Genomic DNA, 21369 nt, shown 5'->3' with positions numbered 1-21369 from the left:
TATATTCAGATTCATAATTATTATATGCTGCTTTTAGATCGGCACCTGTGTCATTATTACTTGCTATAGCATTTGCTAAAAACGCTCTAGCAAAGCCTTTTGCATTAAAGCATACCTTGGTGCTCATTTAGCTACAGTAACTTTCTTTTGCTAGTGTTTGCATGATGTAAATACCTTTACCGCATATTAATTTTTAACATTTCTGAAAACTCATATGTAACATATATTTTCTGCAAGTGCATAGAGGTTCTTTTTAAAATTCAGCCTTATAACCTTAGAATTCAATTTGAATTATTTTGTTTAAAAAATAGTTTTGATTAAGGGGAGGAACTGATATGGCCAACTAGATGCAGCCAGGAGACGCTTCTCCCACCAAAAGACTGACCATCAAGAAGACCAGCATACACCAAGCAGATCTTCGAAAGGAAGGCATTGAGAGTGGGTGGAGGGAGGCAGACCCTAAGCTGAAAGGAGAGGAAGCTGGGAACCCTGCGCAGGGTCGCTGAGCATGAAGACTTGTTCCTGCACCTGAGCAGCTCCCAGGGAAGAGGGGAGTTAAATAGACATAATGTGGCCCTCTCTTGCCACAGGCCTCCAGAATCCCAGCTGCAGGATATCCCACAACCCCCATGGACATTTGAGCTGGCAGACAGAGCTGCTTGGAGAGTTGGCTGGGACAGAACTCCAGCCAATGTGGAAACAGCTACAGCGGAACATGGCCAGGGATGCCTATCCCCCAAAGCTCACCATGCTCCTTGGTATGGCTTTGGCCTTTGCTGACTGTCAGACCTGGACAGGAAAGGGCTATCTTGCCCAGGTGTTAGGGCTGGTTTGATCTGAGTGCCCTTGGGTGTGTCAGCCTCTCCCAAGTTCCCTACCTGCAGAACAGCTTCCAATGCCAAACTGATGTGCTTCCTAGGGACTACTGCCATAGCTCTTTCACTAGAAGTCCCCACCCAACAGAACAGCTTCCGATGCCAAACTGATGTGCTTCCTAGGGACTACTGCCATAGCTCTTTCACCAGAAGTCCCCACCCAACCATCAGAGAGCCTCTGCAGACAGGTCTTGCCAGCACTTACATACCCGGAGACACCCCGCACCACTTTGCTGGCAAGCAGTCACCCACAGCCTCCCTTGAACACTTTGCCAGCATGCACATGCACATAGACATCGATGCTCTACCACCACCAGGGCATGTGTAAGTGCACATCCCACTGCTATGGCCCAGATGAAATGCTTTCGTGACACCTACTTTTGGAGTGTTGTTGCTAGTGAATGGGGAACACCTCAGCCCCTCCATTACAGCAGGTGTTTAACCTTGAGGAGCCAAGGAACAAAGCAATGGGCTTGGTTCCAGCCCCCTGGAGTTAGAACAGTGAGCCTAGGAGTGCTGATCTGAGCCTTGGCCTTCTGAAGTTATCCAGAAATTAAGCCAGTTGACTAAACCCAACTTATACCATAGCCAAACCCTCAAGGGTATCAAAGAACATAAAACCCAAAGTCCCATCCAAAGGACAGCAGCTTCAAAGATTAAAGCAACTTCAGCCCACACAGATGAGAAAGAACCAGTACAAAAACTCTGGCAACTCTAAAAGCCAGAGTGTCTTCTCACCTCCAAATAACTGCACTAGCTTCCCAGCAATGGTTGTTAACCAGACCGAAATGATAGACATAGAATTCAGAAGCTGTATGGCAGTGAAAGTCATCGAGATCCAAGTAGAAAGTTGAAATTCAACCCAAGGAATCAAAAGAATCTACTTAAATGATTCAAGAGTTGAAAGAGGAAATAGCCATTGTAAGAAAGAACCAAACACATCTGATGGAACTGGGAAACTTACCAGAAGAACTTCATAATATAATCAGTATTCACAACAGAATAGACCAAGCTGAGGGAAGGATCTCAGAGCTCAAAGACTAGCTTCAAATAAACTCAGACAAAAAATTTAAACAAGAATAATTTCTTAAAATGAATGAAAACTCAAAGAAATGTGGGATTTTGTAAAGAGACAAAACTGTCCCAGAGTGACATTCATGTGAGAGGGAGAGAGAACAAGTAACCTGGAAAACACATTTGAGGATACTGTTTGCAAAAATTTCCCCAATGTTGCTAGAGAGGTCAACATTCAAATCCAGGAAATTCAGAGAACTCCTTTGAGATGCTACACATGAGGACCATTCCCAAGACACATAGTCATCAGATTCTCCAAGGACAATGTAAAAGAAAAAAATGTTAAAGGCAGCTAGAAAGTAGGGGAAGGCCTCCTACAAAGGAGGTTAACAGTGGACCTTTCAGCAAAAACCTTACAAATCAGAATAGATTAAGGGCCTATATTCAGAATCCTTAAATAAAAGAAGGTGCTTGCTGCCACACTTTGTAGATACTCCCTAATGAGTTTCAGAAGTGTTGACTGTGAGTGAGGTATGGAAGCCAAGAATTGTTCAATAATTACTAGACAATAAACATCTACATAACTGTTACTGGAAGAGAGATAAGGAATCAAAGGCAGTGAAATGTTTTCACTCAGAACCGCAACCTGTCCAGGCGAGTCCTCCCTTTGAGGCTGGAATTATTTTTAGATCTACACAGCCACAGAAACTGGAATGCAGCCCCTTACAGTCACTTCTCAACTTGCTATTCCTCCAGCATGTTCCTTGCATCAGTCTTCCTGTAGGACCTCATGATCTCACTCTCTTCTCTCCCCATGCACCCCAGTCACTCTCTTTTAGTCATAAACATGCTGTTTCTTTTAGGCTTAAGATCCCCCAAAGACTGTTATTACTTTTTCTTTCTGGACAATGAAGTACAAAAATTCTGGAATTTATGGAGCTCTTGAAAACATTTTGTTCAAATTATCAAAAATATATGTGTAAGAGAAATATGGATGTAGTAAGAAATATAGTAAGAGAAATATGGATAGACTAAGTGAGATATTGATATAGTAAGAAATACTCCTTTAAAATTTTGAAGAATCACTGTCAGAATACAAATACAATGCCAAGATTGCGCATTGTACTCCAGCTTGGGCAACAAGAGCGAAACTCCGTCAACAAGAACGAATGAATGAAAGAAAGAAAGGGAAAGGAAAGGAAAAATTAAGACAGGTATAAGTCTCATTATGATAGGGAGCTGTGTTCTGACGTCTTGGGAAAAGCTGTCCACAGCATAATGTAATCAACTTCTCATGCTGGTTTGCAGTTAGAGTTTCTTTGGTTATGGCATTGGGCATTTCAGTGAAATTTCTGTGTGGCCCACATATCAGACACAAGAATTATCCACTACCCCCCAGCCGAAATTTACATAAACTTCTCTAGCTCTAGCTTCTAACGCTTCAGGAACAGAGCAGCTAGTGTTCTTAGTTGAAGAGTTAGAGGAAACTAGAATTCAGGATCCAGTCCAGTCTACAGGTAGATAATCAACTCAGAAACAATGTGAGGTTGAGCGTAGTGGATCATGCCTGTAATCCCAGCACTTTGGGAGGCTGAGGCAGGCAGGAGTTCGAGACCAGCCTGGCCAACATGGCAAAACCCCATCTCTACTACAAATATAAAAATTAGCTGGGCATGGTGGCACATGTCTGTGGTCCCAGTACTTAGGAGGCTGAAGCAGGAGACTCGCTTGAACCCAGGAGACAGAGGTGCAGTGACCTGAGATCATGCCATTTCACTCCAGCCTGGGCGACAGAGTGAAACTCTGTCTCAAAAACAAGAATAAAAAAACCAATGTGAACAGGACTACTATAGTCTAACAACAGGTCTAACAACAGATGTACTATAGTTTTTTTCTGAAACTTAATTTTTCTCTCTATAGTTACCCACATTTCTACCAAAGATAATCAGAGTAAAACTAACTTGTTTGTAAAATAAGTTTAGTCTCACCAAACTTGGCCTGATTATTTCTATAAGTGCAGCAAGAACAGTGATTGACCACATAAACTCTTTTTAAAATTTGCTTTACTGGAACTTTTGATAAAGAATCTCAGATTGGACTTTTTAAATTTATTTTTTTGAGACTGGATATCATGCTGTTATCCAGGTTGGAGTGCAGTGTCATGATCACAGCTCATAGCCCAAACCTCCAAGGCTCAAGTGATCCTCCCACCTCAGCCTCCCTAGTAGCTGGGACCACAGGTGCACATCACCACACCTGGATAATTTAAAAAAAAAATTTTTTTTGACAGTCTCACTATGTTTCTGAGGATGATATCAAACTTCTGAGCTCAAATGATCCTCTCATCTTGGCCTCCCAAAGTGCTGGGATTACAGGCATGAACCACTGTGCCCAGCCTCAGACTGGACTTTTAAAAATCTCTCAAGGCTAGGAGGCCAAACCAAGGCAGGCTTCAGATTTCACCTGCAGTACCTGTAGATTTATTTTATACACATATCTGGAAGGACATGGTAGGAAAAGGAGAAAGTGAGTGAGAAATCCTAGGGATACAGGGTTGATGTGCTTGAGAACTAAAAGAATTATACAACATCACCAAGTTAGATTTATTTCTGGAATGCAAGGATAGTCCTACAAATAAAAATCAATGTAATACACCATATTAGCAGAGTGAAGGGGAAACAAAGCACGTGATAATGACAAATGGTACATAAAAAGGATTTCCTTTTATTATTAAAAATAATCAAAAACTAATAATAGAATAAAAATAAAAATATCAACATAATAAAGATCACATATGAAAAACCAGTGGTTAACATCCTACTTAATGATGAAAAACTGGAAGCTCTTCCTCTAAGATCAGGAACAGGACAAAGAAACCTGCTTCTTTCACTGCTATTTAATATTCTACTAGAAGTCCTAGCCAGAGCCTTTGAGAGAAAAAAAAAAGTTAAAAGGCATCCAAATTGGAAAGGAAAATTATCTGTTTACAGACAACATGATTTTATATGTAGAAAACACTAAAGATTACATACACACAGAGCCCGTTAAAATTAACAAATGAATTCATCAGTTTCAGTTATAAAATCACCACACAATACTCTCTTGTGCCAGGTGCAGTGGCTCAGGCCTGTAATCTCAGCACTTCTGGAAGCTGAAGCAGGTTGATAACTTAAGGTCAGGAGTTCGAGACTAGCCTGGCTAACATGGTGAAACCCCATCTCTACTAAAAATACAAAAATTAGCCAGGCATGGTTTTGGGTGCCTATAATTCCAGCTACTCAGGAGGCTGAGGCAGGGGAATCACTTGAACCTGGGAGGTGGAGGCTACAGTGAGCTGAGATGGCACCACTGCACTCCAGCCTGAGAGATTGAGCGAGACTCTGACTTAAAAAAAAATAAAAAAAATAAAACCTATATTGCATTTCCATACAGAAACAATGAACAAACCAAAAAAGAAATTAAGAAAACGACCTCATTTATAATAGCATGAAAAAGAATAAAGTGCTTCAGGCCAGGCATGGTGGCTCACGCATGTACTCCCAGCACTTTGGGAGGCTGAGGCAGGTGGATCACTTGAGGTCAGAAGTTCAAGACCAGCCTGGCCAACATGGTGAAACCCCATCTCTACTAAAAATACAAAAATTAGCCAGTCATGATGGTGCTCACCTGTAATCCCAGCTACTCAGGAGGCTGAGGCAGGAGAATTGCTTGAACCTGGGAGGTGGAGTTTACAGTAAGCTGAAATCTGTGCCACTGCACTTCAGCCTGGGCCACAGAGCAAGACTCTCAAAAAATAAAAATTTTTAAAAAGAATGAAATACTTCAGAATAAACTTAACCAAGAGAGTAAAAGGATAGTATAGTGCAAACCACAAAACATTGTTGAAAAAAATTAATGAAGACACAAATAAATTGAAAGACAGCCTGTGTTCATGGGTTGGAACATTTAATATTGTGAAAATGTCCATACTACCCAGAGTGATCTACAGCTTCAAATCAATCTCAAAATCTCAATGACAATTTTGCAGAAATAGAAAAAATCCTAAAATTCACATGTACTCTTGAGGGAACTTCAATAGACAAAATAATTTTGAAAAAGAACAGGTTGGGCACAGTGGCTCACACCTGTAACCCTAGGACTTTAGGAGGCTGAGGCAAGTGGATCACCTGAGGTTGGGAGTTCAAGATCAGCCTGACCAACATGGAGAAACCCCATCTGTACTAAAAATAAAAAATTAGCTGGGCGTGGTGGCCCATGCCTATAATCCCAGCTGCTCGGGAGGCTGAGACAGGAGAATTGCTTGAACCCAGGAGCAGGAGGCGAAAGTTGTGGTGAGTTACTCCAACCTGGGTAACAAGAGCAAAACTCTGTCCCCCTAAAAAAGGCAAAAAAGAACAAAGTTGGACTCATCAACTTCCTGATTTCAAAACTTGTTACAAAGCGAAAGCAATCAAAACAGTGTGGTACTGGCATAAAGACGGGCATATAGACCAATGGAATGGAATAGATATCTCAGAAGTAAGTCCTAAAATATATGGTTAAATAGTTTTTCAGCAAGGATGCCAAGACCATTCAGTAAGAAAGGACAAGCTTTTTCAACAAGTGGTATTGGGGAAACTGAATGCAAAACATGCAAAAGAAGGAACTTGGACCCTTCTCTCTAATCATGCAGAAACATTAGTTCAGAAAACTAATTAGATCCAAGGCCTAAATGCAAAAGTTAAAATTATAAAGCTCTTAGAAAAATACATAGGGAGAAAGCTTCATGACACAGAACTTAGCAGATTTCTTGGATGTGACACCAAAAGTACAGGCAACAATAGTAAACACAGATAAATCAAACTACATTTAAGTCAGAAAGAAGAACAAACTTCAGGACCATGTGTTGTGGACATTTACCATGCCCTACAGTAACGGGCACGACCTTGATTATTCACTTTTAGGCAACAGATCTGGTTCCTTGGCTAACCACTCTGGTTTCTTTAGCTTCCTACTTTCCTGGAGGTTTTCCTATTCCATTGTTTAGTGGGGCTAACACTGAAAAGAAACTAGGGCAATCCCTGCTGGAGTATTTATCTCCTTTGTTGGAAATAGATGCTCTGAGCCACAAAGAAAAATTAGCACTGAGACAAAGGATCTTTCAGCAATGCAATTTTTACTTCCTGGACTGCAGGAAAGGTATCCTTGCTAGCCATTGTGCCACGAGAGTACAGTGAACAAAGGAAAACACAAATTTATCCCTTACGCATTTGGGGTCATCCTTACTGCTGTGTCTGATCTCCGTTGGCTGCAGCCAGACTGCACAATCTAAAATAAAATCCAATTGGCTAACAACTTAAAACTTTTCTAAACAGGTAAAAGCAATGGAGAGCTGGGACATGCCTGTGAGCACGTCCAGCACAGATATTTTGGTTAAAGTACAAGGACATAGAATATACTACATACCTGTAAGCCTGGCATGTCTAACAGCTAGGTAGGATACAGCTTAAAAAGTTATTAGCACACTTATTCTTTAACAAGAAAGGAAACTTTAAAAAGGAACTTTTCTACTTTCCACATCTACTAAATACAAAAAAAAAAAAAAAAAAATTAGCTGGGTGTGGTGTTATGCACCTGAAATCCTAGCTACTAGGGAGGTGGGGGCAGGAGAATTGCTTGAACCTGAGAGGCGGAGGTTGCAGTGAGCCGAGATTGCACCACTGCACTTTAGCCTGGGAAACAGAGTGAGACTCTAAAAAAAAAAAAAAAAAAAAGATTAACAAATTCAGGAAAGTTGCAACATGTGAAATTGACACCAAAAGCACTCTATTGCATTTCTACACACTAACAAACCTTGGTCAACACAGTGACCTCGCCCTGTGTCAGAGGGCCAGGAACACAGAGGTACTGAGTAAACGTTTTACTTCTCATTAAATAAATAAATAAAACCAAAACCTATTATTTATCACTCTCCTTTAACACCTCTCTAAAAGCAGAAAGAGACACCTTCATGAAGGACTTTGTGACACTTTGGGCAGAACTAATGCTGGCACTAGTTTGGATGCATCAGCAAATGCTGGGCTTCTCATGTTGAGGATTCTCTTGGTGCCCTCCTTGGGCTTGTTTCTTCCATAGAAGTCAAAGAGAACAGGGTTTTCTGGTTTTTTGTTTTGGGTTATTTTAGGGACAAGATCTCAACTATGTTTCCCAGGCTGGATGAACCTGGTCTCAGGCAGTCACTGGCCTCTGCCTCCAGAGTAGCTGGGAATACAGGCATGCGCCACCACCATATCCAGCTGTTTTTTTTTTGTTTTTTGTTTTTTTAATGTTTCTCTAATAAACATTGTCCCTGTGGCAGCCAGCCATCCTCAATATTGTCAACTAACGGCTCACATATGAGCCCCATGCAGCCTCTCGCCTCACACACTGTATGAATCCATGTATGTGAAATATTCAGAATAGATAAATTCATAGAGCTAGAAAGAAGACCAGTGGTTGCTGGAGGCTGAGAGGAGAAAATGAGGAGTGGCTCCTTCATGGATTCAGAGTTCCTTTAGGGTGACGTGACTGTTTGGAAATAGTGGTAATAGTGGCACAACATTGTGAAAGCACTCACTGCCACTGAATTGTACATTTTTAGAAACTTAATTTTGCGTTATATGAATTTTACCAATTAAAGAATGCCATTCTGGACATAAGGCAGTACCAGCTTTGCCCTGACTCCGTTTCACACAGCACTGCCCCGCTTATTGCCCGCTGCGTTATTCACAGTGCTCTCTCACACACTCCCTTCAGATCTCTACTGAGATACCACCTTCTTAGGGCAGCTTCACACACCATTCTCTCTAAAACAGCATCAGCCATCACCTTATGCCTTCACAACTTTTATGTTTCTTCATCATAGAACTATCACCACTGGAACTACGCCTATTTCTTTCATTTTTGGTGGTTTCCTTTCTGAGCCAGAAGCTCACTCCATCACTGAGGCTGGAATGTGATGGTACAATCATGGCTGGCTGCAGCCTCCAATGCTTGGGCTCAAGTGATCCTCCTGCCTCAGCCTCCTGAGTAGCTAGGCACGTGCCACCACACCACACCTCGCTAACTTTGTAAATTTTTGTAGAGATGGGGTCTCGCTATGTTTCCCAAGCTGGTGTCAAACTTTAGGTCTCAAGCAATCCTCACATCTTGACCTCCCCAAGTCCTGAGATTACAGGTATGAGCCACCATTCCTTGACTTTTTTTTTTTTTTTAAACAGCCAATAGAATTTAAGATTATGGAATTAATATCTTGGTTCAGTGCTGGGTCCTCTGATCCCAAACAGCAATGGGCACACCATACTTTCTCCGCAAATAGCTATTGACTTAATTAACCAAACTAATTAAAGGAGGAAAGTCATATGATTTTATACATATATAATTATGAATAAAGAATTTGATGAAATACCTGTGGCAGAAATTTCTAATATGAAAGTATGACTAAGTAAAATAGCATTTTAAAACCCTTTATAAATTTGAAGATATTTATCATAAACCAACAGAAACCATCACATTATTCTCCTTAATATCCACATAGGACAGAGATGTCGGAGTTTCCCTCTCTCAGCTTTGGACCCCCAAGCCCCTGTCTCTGTATGGGGGAACTCCTTCCTTCTCCCTTCTCCCTTCTTTCTAGCCTGTTAAACTCTTCGCTCCTTAAAACCATTCCATGTCTGTCCAGGTCATTTTATCTAAATCAGCATGAGGACCAAGAACCCTGGTGTTCCTCCACTCATCAGAGCCCTATCATTTTGGTTCATTGGCCAGTAAAGGAAATTCATTCAACAGAGTGAATGAATTATCAGACTATGTAGCAGATTTCAACTTTAAATCTTTCCTATAATCTCAATGCTCTCTTCCATCTACCCTGTTGCCAAACTTTCTCTTTTTATCTGCAGTCTCTTACCTTCTCTATGTGTGTCTACTGTGCAGGAGTCCTTACAGTTCAGGGAAACAGGTCTGTTAAAAAAGTTAGCAAATCACAGCAGGCAGTAACTCAATAACTCTCTACGGTTTATCTGGCGAGCACATGATATTTCTAAGCCACCTAGTAGAAATGAGGCTTTAGGCCTCTTCTGAGAATGGGAGTAAATGCTTTTAATAGGAGTAAACTGTCTTCAGCAGCCAGATTTTAGTCCCAATATTGTCCCATCAGTGGGAAAACAGCCATTCAATTCCTACCTTCTTTTAAGGCATCCATTCTGTCTCCAATTAAGATAGTACTTAATTAGTAAGGGAATTTTAACCAGAACTGTTTTCCCTTAAGAGCAAGTGCTTTAGCATGGGCCATAATAGCAGGTAATCTAGGACATTGCCTCTGTTAAAGGAGACTTGCCCAAAGGTGACACAGTCTCTCCAGAGACCCGTTTTTGGGGAGCCAAGCAAATCACATGGGTTCTAGGAAGTCAAAGGGAAATCACATAAGGCGGATAAGCTAAGGCTGCTTGGGTATCTGTGATTAGCCCCATCACTTAGTTCATCTGGTTCCATGGCTTGGAGGGCCACACCTGCAACCATGTGGGGCACATCTTAGAAAGTACCAGAATCCAGAAACCGGGGAGGCAAGACATTCAGAGGACACTCCCTGTCTTCTACTCTGTGGGAAGTAGGAAAGTTCCTCTTTAAAGTTTCCTTTCTTGTTTAAGAAAAATTCATAAGTGTTAGAAATAATAGTTTGTTTTAAACACTTTCTTCAAAAGCCTTCCTGCCTTTTTGCTAGAAACCCTATGTAGCTGTTAGACATGCTTACAGGCACGTAGTACATCCTATGTCCTTGTACCTTAACCAAGATATCTGTGCTGAACGTGCCCACAGGCATGTCCTAGCTTGCAGCCTATGCCCCTTCCTTATTTGGACTTCTTTTTTTTTTTTTGCTCTCCATTGCTTTTACCTGTTTAGAAAAGTTTCAAGTTATTAGTCAATCAGGTTTTAGTTTAGATTGTGAGGTCTGGCTCTCCAACGGAGATCAGACACAGCAGTAAGGACAGCCCCAAATGCATAAAAAATAAATGTCTGCTTTTCTTTGTTCATTGTACTCTAGTGGCAAGATTGCTAGTGGGAGTGCCCTTTCTGCAGGAAGTAAAAAGCATTGCTTTGCCGAAAGATCTTTGTCCCAGTACTAATTTTTCTTTGCGGAACCAAAAGAAAAATTTAATACATGACATCCTCCACTCTGGGTCATACAGAAAGGAAGGAGACTAAGAAAACGCTTTTATTCTTGCTTCGTCTTCTAAGTGGGTAATAAATTATCTTCAGCTTGCAACTCTCTGGACTGCACTCTGAAACACTGGAACTTCCTTAACCTCAGAACTTTAAAGAAAGCAATTCATTTTCTTTTGCACGAGAGCATGGTATTTCTACTAAACCTCTGCAAGCGTCGTAAGATCAATCCATATGTTTTAGCAACCATATCGGGCAGGCCCAGGGAAAATAGTTCCCCAAAATTAAAAAAGTAACTTTCAGGGAAATCATTTGAGGGTCCCCCTTATTTGGAACCCCTTCAAGTTCCCTGCTCATTGCAGGACTTTAGGCCAGTAAAAGGAGACTTAGGGTGATTTTCTAATGACTCTAATAGGTATATAGGAGCTTTCCAAAATTTAACTCAGTTATTTAACCTCAAACAGAGGGATATTATGTTGCTGTTAAGTCAGACCCTCACTGCAGCTAAAACAGGCAGCTCTGGAAGCAGAAGAGAATTCTGAAGATAAGCAATATGTCTCCTGTAGTAGGCTAAAAGGGAAAAGAAAAAAATAGGGAAGGCAAAGAAATAGAGGCAACGCTGTTCCCAATAGGAAGAGAGACAATACCTCTTGAAAACCCTAATGGGAATTCCTTTCTATGGCGTTTTTCCTTCTTTTGCGGCTTAAAATGACTTTTATCTCTTTTATAATGTTCTTCCAAACTGAAAAACGTTAATTTTCCAAACCTTAAAATGCTTGGCTTAAAGTTAAGCTGGGGGGAAGGGAACCCAGAAGCCGGATGCGCCAGCAAAAGTGTGAAAATGGCTTACCAGGCGGGCTTTTGGCTTCTCTCTCCCTGTGCAAACTGGCAAAAGGGATATAATAAGGAAGATTGTTTATATTCTCTGTAAATTTATAATTAATGAAGAAGGATTTGTGAGGTGGGTCTTAAGCTGTAGACAATCTGGTGTGGTTTGCATGTCTTTCTGTATGGTTCTGTCAAAGAATGGGTAGGAGTTATTAAGAAATTATTTTAGGCAGATAGAGAGGTAAAAGGGTCCTTGGGAAGTTTTCACTTTTTAAAGCATCTCCAGAAAAGTTTCTTGTAAAGCCCCAGCTCTTAGAGCCAGGCTGGCAACCTTTGATATGCAAATGCAGGCCATTAGAAACTGGGTCCACTCAAACATGGTGATTCCTGAGGCCTCCTTGCCCTTGCACCACATGTTCCTGGCAACGTGGCCACCCCCACATACCCCATGTGTGTAGAACATCATGGCACCTTGCATTTGCATATAAAAAGCTAGGGTGAGAGGGCCAGCTTTTTCATGGGCTACTGAATGACATGCCTAGTCAAACCAAACCCCTGAGCCCTATGCAAATTGGACACCTCTTCCGGCCTCTGCATATATATCTGGCTGCTGTCCACCACACTTGGGGTTCCCTCTCAGCTTTGGAGCCTCCCTCCCTCTGTCTCTGCCAAAGGAGCTTCTTCCATCTACCTTCTCCCTTCTTTCTGGCCTATTAAACTCTCCACTCCTTAAAACAAAAAACAACCAAACAAAGACAGAGATGTCTTCTTTAACCTCTATTATTCAGTATTATTTTGCTGTTGCTAACTATTGCGATACATTAATATATAGAAATGAGTTAGGGTTATAGGCTCATGCCTATATACATTAATATATAGAAATGAGTTAGGCTTATAGGCTCATGCCTATAAGCCCAGCACTTTGGGAGGCTGAGGCAGGCAGATCACCTGAGGTCAGAGTTCAAGACCAGCCAGGTCAACATGGTGAAACCCTGTCTCTACTAAAAACACGAAACTTAGCTGGGCATGGTGGTGCATGCCTGTAATCCCAGCTACTCAGGAGGCTGAGACAGGAGAATCGCTTGAACTCGGGAGGTGGAGGTTGCAGTGAGCCAAGATTGCGCCATTGCACTCCAGCCTGGGCAACAAGAGTGAAACTCAAATAAATAAATAAATAAGTAAGTTAGGAACACTGGAAGAAAAGATATTATTATTTTTAAACAATATCTTTGTATATTCAGAAAACCCAAGAGATTTGCCTTAAAAGTAGATAAATGGAATAGGAGTGTTTAATATTATGATATAAATATAAATTAAATATACATAAATCAATAGATAATGTTATACTAGCAATAACCAGGGAAATTGAAATGGAAAAAAGTAGAGTATTACAAATTACAGGAATTAATTGTATCAAGAAATGTGTAAGATTTATGGTAAGAAAACCATAAAGTGATAATTCATACTTAAAACTAGACCTAATTTTTAAAAAGTAAATAAACCTCTGGGACGGGAAGTATTAAAACATTTTGATCATTATTCCCAAAGCCAAACAATATTTACAAAAAATTTTCATCTCAATCCACATTTCTATATTTTGCTATTTTACAGGAGAGGGTATTAGGAAATTATTTTGGAGCTCTTAAAGCTAACTGCACAAATATTGTCAAGTAAAACATGATAGACTGTAATAGGGAGATAAGATTCTTTGCCTATTACTAAAATTTAAAACAATGCAATTATAAATGAACATGACACTACCTAGAAAAATTACACATCAATCAGTTGAACAGAATAGAGTCCATGAACAGATAAAGCTAATAATAGAAAACTGCTGTATGAGAAAGGTGACATTATATATTAGAATAAAGGGGTGAAACTAGTCAACAAGCAGTTTTAGATTCAATGAGCCATTCATTAGCCACATAAGGATACAGAATTTATTTTTTTTTCTGGTGACTCAAAGCCAACAAGAATGAAGTAGCCAGGTGCAGTGGCTCGCGCCTGTAATACCGGCACTTTGGGAGGCTGAAGCAGGCAGGTCACCTGAGCTCAGGAATTTGAAACCAGCCTGGGCAACATAGTGAAACCCCATGTCTACAAAAACTAGCAAAAATTAGCAGGGCATGTCCTGCGCCTATAATCCCAGCTCTCGGGAGGCTTAGGCCCAAGAGTCGCTTCAGCCTGGGAGATGGAGGTTTCACTGAGCCAAGATCGCACCATTGCACTCCAGCCTGGGTGACAGAGCAAGATCTTGTCTCAAAAAATAAAATGAAATAAGAATTAAATTTTAAAAGGAATGAAGAAGGGTGCAGACATGGCCTGGCTTCCTTCTTGCCTAAGTGCTACTGACTTAGATGCCCCAGAATGTCTTTTAATAATGGGGTTCATCTCTCAAGCCATGATTCTGGGTATTTCCTGGGTTGGCTCGAGGCAGGTAGAGGCCTAAACACGGGTGAGGGAAAGCAGGTTTCCTGGGTCAGGGTTGGGGTTGTGTCCCCGAGGAGAGAGGAGTCCAGCCGACCCTCCTTGGCTTGAGCCTGGCCTCTTGGGGTGGCTGAGTCAGGCCCAGGGGTGAGAAAGTGGAGGGAGATCATGGTAGGGCAGGGGGGCTCTCAGAGGCCGGGAAGAGGGGAGGGTGGCCAGGCCCAGTCCAGGGGTCTTGTCCCTGCCCCTTCTCCAGGTATCAAAAAAGCCTTTGCACACAGCGTTGTCCAATCCCTCCACCAGCCCCAGGGAGTCCCCCACCCTATCCCATCCACCGTCTGAGGACAGATCTGTCTTCAGCACGGGAACCCAGCTCTGTCTTGGTGGAACTGATCCTCAGGGGTTGGAACTCTATCCATGGTTCGAGAAGGTTCTGTTGGACCCAGCATGGTGGTTCATGACTGTAACCCCAGTAATTTGGGAGGCTGAGGCAGGCGTATCACCTGAGGTCAGGAGTTCAAGACCAGCCTGGCCAACATGGTGAAACCCTGTCTCTACCCTGTAATTTTGTAAAAATACAAAAATTAACCAGGCATGGTCGTGGGCACCTGTAATCCCAGCTACTTGGGAGGCAGAGACAGGAGAATTGCTTGACAGTGGGAGGTGGAAGTTGCGGTGAGCTGAGATCTTGCCATTGCACTTCAGCCTGGGGAACAAGAGTGAAACTCTGCCAAAAAAAAAAAAAAAAAAAAAAAAGTACTGTTTTTCTGGCCAGTAAGTGCAAGATTCTGGCCTCAGACAGACATTTGTTTATTTCTCTCATCCCACTTTCTAATCCAAACAAGACACGGTCCAAGGACCCACTGCTGGTCATGGATACAGGCTGGACCAGAACCCAGGTCTCCTGAACTCCAGTCCATGGGCCTCCAACTGCCCCGCTCCCGCCTCTGCCGGCCCAGCCCCTCTGAGAAGGAGAGACAGGCCTTAGTCACAGACACCCCTGGATGAGACTCAAATCTGACAGTCCGAGGGCTCCTGGGTGGGGCTGGTAGAGCTCAACTCCTGGAATGTGAAACCCAGGGACCCGGACCTTTCCTGCTCTCAAAGGCTCTCCCATCACTTGCTCTTTTGTAAATAGAGAATAAATAGAATGACTCTTCCACCTGGCACCTTTGGGGTCTTAGTTTCATCTTGCCTCAAGGAGCCCCTCCCAGAGGATAGCCAGGAATGTGGTGCCATACAGGCGTGCAGGTGTGCGGGGGGAAAGGAGGGGTGGAAGCTCTCCAGTCTGGAAACCTCTCTTTGCTGGCTGACAAAGAGGCTGTATAATTTATTTGCTCCAAGTATGTACAATTATCAGATTTACAGGGGCTGATCTCTCCCTGCAAAGGGTCTTTGGTGACCAAAGACTGGATGGTATCAACCTGAAAGAATCAAAACCATCAGAATCTAATTTAAAGAGAGTTTATTACAGCACAGATTTTGAGGATAGCACGCCCGGAAACACCAACTCCAAAGACTGGAGCCAGCACCCAGAATGTGGAACACATGGTTTCATTTCTGTAGGTAGAGAGGCCTGGCAAGGTGGCTCACATCTGTAATCCCAGGACTTTGGGAGGATGAGGAGGACCTCTTGAGCCCAAGAGTTCAAGACCAGCCTGAACAAGATGGTAAAACCCGTCTCCACAAAAAATACAAAAGTTTGCCTGGTAGTGCATGCCTGTGGTCCCAGCAACTTGGGAGGCTGAGCTGGGGGGAGGGGGTCTCTTGAGTTTGGGAATTTGAGGCTGCAGTGAGCCGTGATGGAGCCACTGTACTCCAGTGTGGGCTGACACTGAAGAGAGACACTGAGCAGGACAGAGATGGGAAAGAGACTGGACATGGGCAGAAAGAACAGGAGAGTCAGAAGGAGAGGAACCAAAGGACCAAGGGACCAGCCAGGAGCCCACCTCCCCTGACAATTGTGGAGGACCAAGTTGGGGATTCTCAGGATCCACTATGCCAGGCAGGAGTGAGCAGCTCCGCCATACAAGGCTGGAGACCCTGCCCTCGATGCTCAGTTGCCACTGCCTCGTGACAGCAATGCTGAAAGAGTGAGGTTCTGAGAGGGAAATTATTGGAAATAGATGCTCGGTGCCGCAAAGAAAAATCAGCACTGAGAGAATCTTTCAGCAACAAATTTTTACTTCCTGGACTGCAGGAAGGGTACCCTTGCTATCCATCGTGCCACGAGAGTACAATGAATAGAGGAAAACACAAATTTATCCCTTACTCATTTGGGTCATCCTTACTGCTGTGTCTGATCTCTGTTGGCTGGAGCCAGACCTCACAATCTAAACTAAAACCCAGTTGGCTAACAACTTAACACTTTTCTAAACAGGTCAAAGCAATGGAGAGCTGGGACATGCCTGTGAGCACGTCCAGCACAGATATCTTGGTTAAAGTACAAGAACATAGAATGTACTACATGCCTGTAAGCATGGCATGTCTAACAGCTGCATAGGATAGGGTTTAACAAAGAGTTATTAGCACACTTATAATTTGTTCTTTAACAGGAAAGGAAACTTTAAAGGAACTCTACTACTTCCCACAGAAATCAAAACAGATGGAGGAAGAGAAACTAGTGGAGGAAAAAAGAAAGGTGGAGTGAATAGAGCAGGGAGAACGGGGACTCCACCCAGGGTAGAACAGGCATGCAGCCCATCTGCTTCCCTGCACAAACAATCCCATGCAGGGGGCTGAGGCAATTGCTTGAACCCAGGAGGCGGAGGTTGCTGTGAGCCAAGATAGTGCCACTGCACTCCAGCCTGGGTGACAGAGCGAAACTCTGTCACAAAAAAAAAAAAAACACAAAAAAACAAAACTAGACCTAATTTTAAAAAAAAGTAAATAAACCTCTGGGACAGGAAGTATTAAAACATCTCATCTCACCTGCGACAAAGCCTGTCATCCGAAGTCAGGGCTGAGGGGCACTTCTGGCCTTTCATCTTCACCATGAGGGATGCCTCGGAGATGAGGGACCAGGGACAGCACTGCTCGAAGCAGACCCTGAAGGTGCAGTTTCCATACCTTTGGGTCCTGCCCAAGGGCACGACGGCATTGTCATAGCAACAGTGCTGCAGGGGGTCGTAGAACTTGTCCCCACATCTCAGGTGCGGCTGGCACAGCATCAAGTAAGGACTCATGGGGACCACTGGAGGAGACAGAGCTGGTGAGGTCCAGATGGGGGTGGCAGGTGGGTCCCAGCCTGGGTTCCCCTGGGAGCCACACTCCTCCCCCAGCTTCCCAATCCCTCCTGGGCTCACCCGGGGCTCTGGGTGAGCAGAGGAGCCTGAGGGTGCAGAGAGAGGCCAAGACAGCTGTGGGAGAGGGAAAGGGAGGAGGGGTGATCGGGAAGCCACAGACAATCCTTGGAAGCCCAGCCTGGGGAAGGGTGGCTCCGAGGGAGTCTCTGCCCTGAGTGAGGCTCTGGGAAGGGCTAGGAGCCGACCTTGCCCTGCCCTCCTGAAGAGACACACTGGGCCCTGGGGCAAGAGGGGTGCCATACAGGATATGTGTTGTGGTGGATTTAATGTCAGGTCCTTTGAGTGCCAGGAGAGGACAAATGCCCTCTCCACCCTCAGTCTCTCTGTGGTCAAGGGGTGCAGGCAGGACTCTTGGAAGAAATGGCCTTAGGGTTCAGTGCATTGTGGTTGTTTCCTGGTTTTGGAGGATTTCAGAGCTGGAAGCTCAGCTGGGGTCAGGCAGGGAAGAGGCTGCGCTGAGACTTGTGCTGTGCTATGGGGGTGACCGGCAGCAACATTTAGAAAAAGATCAGGCTGGAACTGGAACCAGTGCTAGGCAAGACTTTGGGCAGTAGTCTGGGGACAGAAACAGGGCTGTGGATGGGGCTGACCCGGGGGCTGTGGGTGGGGCTGACCCGGGGGCTGTGGGTGGGGCTGACCTGGGGGCTGTGGATGGGGCTGACCCACGAGCTGTGGATAGAGAATTGCTGTGATGGAGCCATGTCTGGGGAGAAGGCCGGGCATAGGAACAGAAGAAGAGGTGAGGTGTAGTTTGGGGTCAGGAGTGAGCCCCTGTGGTGGCTGAGATGAGAGATGGGTTCAGGTGGAAATGAGGTCCTGTCCTCACTCAGGATGTGGCCTTGGGAGCCATGGCTCCGGGTGGCTGCAGTGGAGTGAGCAGGTGATCAGCAGATCTCAGCAGCTCCTTGGCTCCTATATTCCTAGAGGAGCTCGTGATGTCGTGGGATGCCCTGCCTTCCTGCAGAGACACGCTGGGCCCTGGGGCGAGAGATGTGCCAGACAGGTTATGTGTCATAGTGGATTTGATGCCATGTCCATTGAGAGCCAGGAGAGGACTGATGCTCCCTGCACCCTCTGTCTCTCTCTTCTCCAGAATGGAGGCTTCTTTGGCAAACAGGAAATTGCAGGATGGTCCAGGGGTCGTCCTCACCCTCCCACACCCACACATCCACAGTCTTACATCTCACCCTGTGAGTCTAGAGCTGAGACATGGACTGAGGGTTACTCTACGACCTGGTCCCCTTCTAGATGTGAATCAGTGTGAGGGCCCAGGCCAGCAGCAGTGTGAGGCCATCCTCTGATGGGGGAGCCACATGGTGTCCAGACACAGCGGGAGCTGAGAATTCAGGAAAATCTCCCCAGTCAGCTCCAGAGGTGCCCACGGTGTGAGTTCAAGTGTCTCCCAGGTAGGAGCAGAAACATCTTCATCAGCCCGGCTCTGGGGGTGGAAGTGGAGTGGACAGCAATCCTGTCTGGACAACAGAGTGAGACCCTGTCTCTAAAGAAGTACACACATTTACGTAGACTCCTCTGTACGTGTGTGTGTGTGAGTGTGTGTGTGTGTGTGTGTGTGTGTGTATACACATACATGTATATAAAGACAATAGACAAGGAGGCATTTTTATCAGGATTACAACATTTTTCCTACAAGGTTGGCACATAGTTACAGCAAGTTGCTTATAGGCAGTGTTTCTTTTTGAGAAGGGCACATTTAACATTTTTTTTTAATTATTTTTTTTTTAAAAGATGGGGTTTCGCCATGATGGCCAGGCTGGTCTTGAGCTCCTGACCTCAGGTGATCCACCCACCTCAGCCTCCCAAAGTGCTGGGATTACAGGCGTGAGCCACAGTGCCCGGCCCTTCTTTTATTTATTTATTTTTTTTGAGACAGAGCCTCATTCCGTCACCAGGCGCCAGACTGGAGTGCAGTGGCACGACCTCGGCTCACTGCAACCTCCGCCTCCCAGGTTCAAGCAATTCTCCTACCTCAGCCTCCCGAGTAGCTGGGACTACAGGCGTGAGCCACCACGCCGAGCTAATTTTTTTTTTTTTTTTTTTTTTTGTATTTTTAGTAGAGACGGGGTTTCACCATGTTGGCCAGGATGGTCTCGATCTCTCTTGACCTCATGATCCGCCGGCCTCGGCCTCCCAAAGTGCTGGGATTACAGGCGTGAGCCACTGTGTCTGGCCCATTTTTTTTTAACAAAGGGTGTATAGTCATGTCTTCCCTCTTAACTGGTCTAAGCAAAGCAGGACAACCAAGGGGAACTTAATTGATAACAAGGGTCATTAATTAAGAAGGCACCACTGGTGGATGTGATGGCGTCTGTAATTCCAACACCTTGGGGAGGCCGAGGCAAGAGGATTGCTTGCGCTCAGGAGTTCAAGACCAGTCTAGGTAACATGGCAAAACCTCTCCTCTACCAAAAGATACAAAAATGAACTGGGCACAGTGGCACACACCTGCAGTCCCAGCTACTAAGGAGTCTGAAGCAGGAGGATGACTTGAGCCCAGGAAGTGGAGTTGAGCTGAGATCGTGCTACTACTCACCAGCTTGGGTGACACAGCCAGACGCTGTCGAAAAAAGAAATAATAATAATAAAAAAAAGATGGCAGTAATTTTTTGCCCCAACATGATTTAATTCTCCCTAGTCATTGTACAGAACAAGAAAAATAAAAACAAGGCTGGGCACGGTGGCTCACACCTGTAATCCCAGCACTTTGGGAGGCCAAGACAGGTGGATCATTTGAAGTCAGGAGTTCAAGACCAGCCTGCCCAACATGGTGAAACCATGTCTCCATTCAAAATACAAAAATTAGCCAGGTATGATCCCAGCTACTCGGGAGACTGAGGCAGGAAAATTGCTTGAACCTGGGAGGGGGAGTTTACTGTGAGCTGAGAGCACACCATTACACTCCAGCCTGGGTGACAGAAAGAGACTCTGTCTCAAAAACAGAGAAAAAAAAAATAAGTGAATTTAACCTGTAATATGAGAAACGGAAGTTGTAATCATACGTGACTCAGACCACAGTCACATCGCTGAAAGTGCTGTCGTGGTTCATACGGCTTTTCAATAATATTTATTTTAACAGTGGTCAGACCACATCCCTACCCTGGGGAAACCCACTTCGTGAAGCACAGCATTTGGAGGAAGAGGACAGGAGGAGGAGAGAAGGAACCCAAAACCCTCATTCGGCTGCTCTGCTCTACAAACTAGAAACACTGTCAACTTCTTTTGATACAAATGCTTATGACCCATTTTTATTAAGGAATTCTGTCACTTTTGGCTATTTTTCTGAGATTTCTCTATGGCACCTGCTCCTGAAATTTTCTTTTTATTTATTTGAGACAGAGTGTCACTCTCACCCAGGCTGGAGTGCAGATCTGAGCTCACTGCAACCACTGCCTCTCGGGTTCAAGCGATCCTTGTGCCTCAGCCTCCTGATACCTGGGATTACCGGCATGTACGACCATGCCCAGCTAATTTTGTATTTTTAGCAGAGACGGGGTTTCACCATGTTGGCCAGGCTGATCTCCTGCATCAGCCTCCCAAACATGTTCCAGACATGTTTATCATGCTAAGGTTTCTAGTTCATGTACAAACTATACGTTTCCATTCTTTTAGACAGTCTTTGATTTATTTGATCAGAGGCTTTTAGTTTTCAGGATACAAGTCTAGTATCTTTTTTGTTTCTTTTTATTTTTTATTGTTGTTTCTTTCCTTCCTTCCTTCCTTCCATC

The 21369-nt window shown here is 44.1% G+C and overlaps 1 protein-coding gene across 1 annotated transcript in view; it reads right to left on the bottom strand.

The window, feature by feature from the left end:
* LOC116539686 (insulin growth factor-like family member 1) overlaps positions 1-17537 on the bottom strand; it is a 29425-nt gene extending 11888 nt beyond the window's left edge. Inside the window, exon 1 of the mRNA XM_032262842.1 lies at positions 17253-17537. Coding sequence (XP_032118733.1) covers positions 17253-17506 — 254 coding nt within the window. The 5' untranslated portion in view covers positions 17507-17537. The remainder of the gene's footprint in view (positions 1-17252) is intronic.
* Positions 17538-21369: the final 3832 nt, after the last annotated feature.

This window comes from Sapajus apella, unplaced genomic scaffold (genome assembly GCF_009761245.1).
Source record: "Sapajus apella isolate SASKATOON/1434 unplaced genomic scaffold, GSC_monkey_1.0 scaffold130, whole genome shotgun sequence".
NCBI classification, from domain to species: Eukaryota; Metazoa; Chordata; class Mammalia; order Primates; family Cebidae; genus Sapajus; species Sapajus apella.
This window is presented reverse-complemented; position numbering and strand designations above follow the sequence as displayed.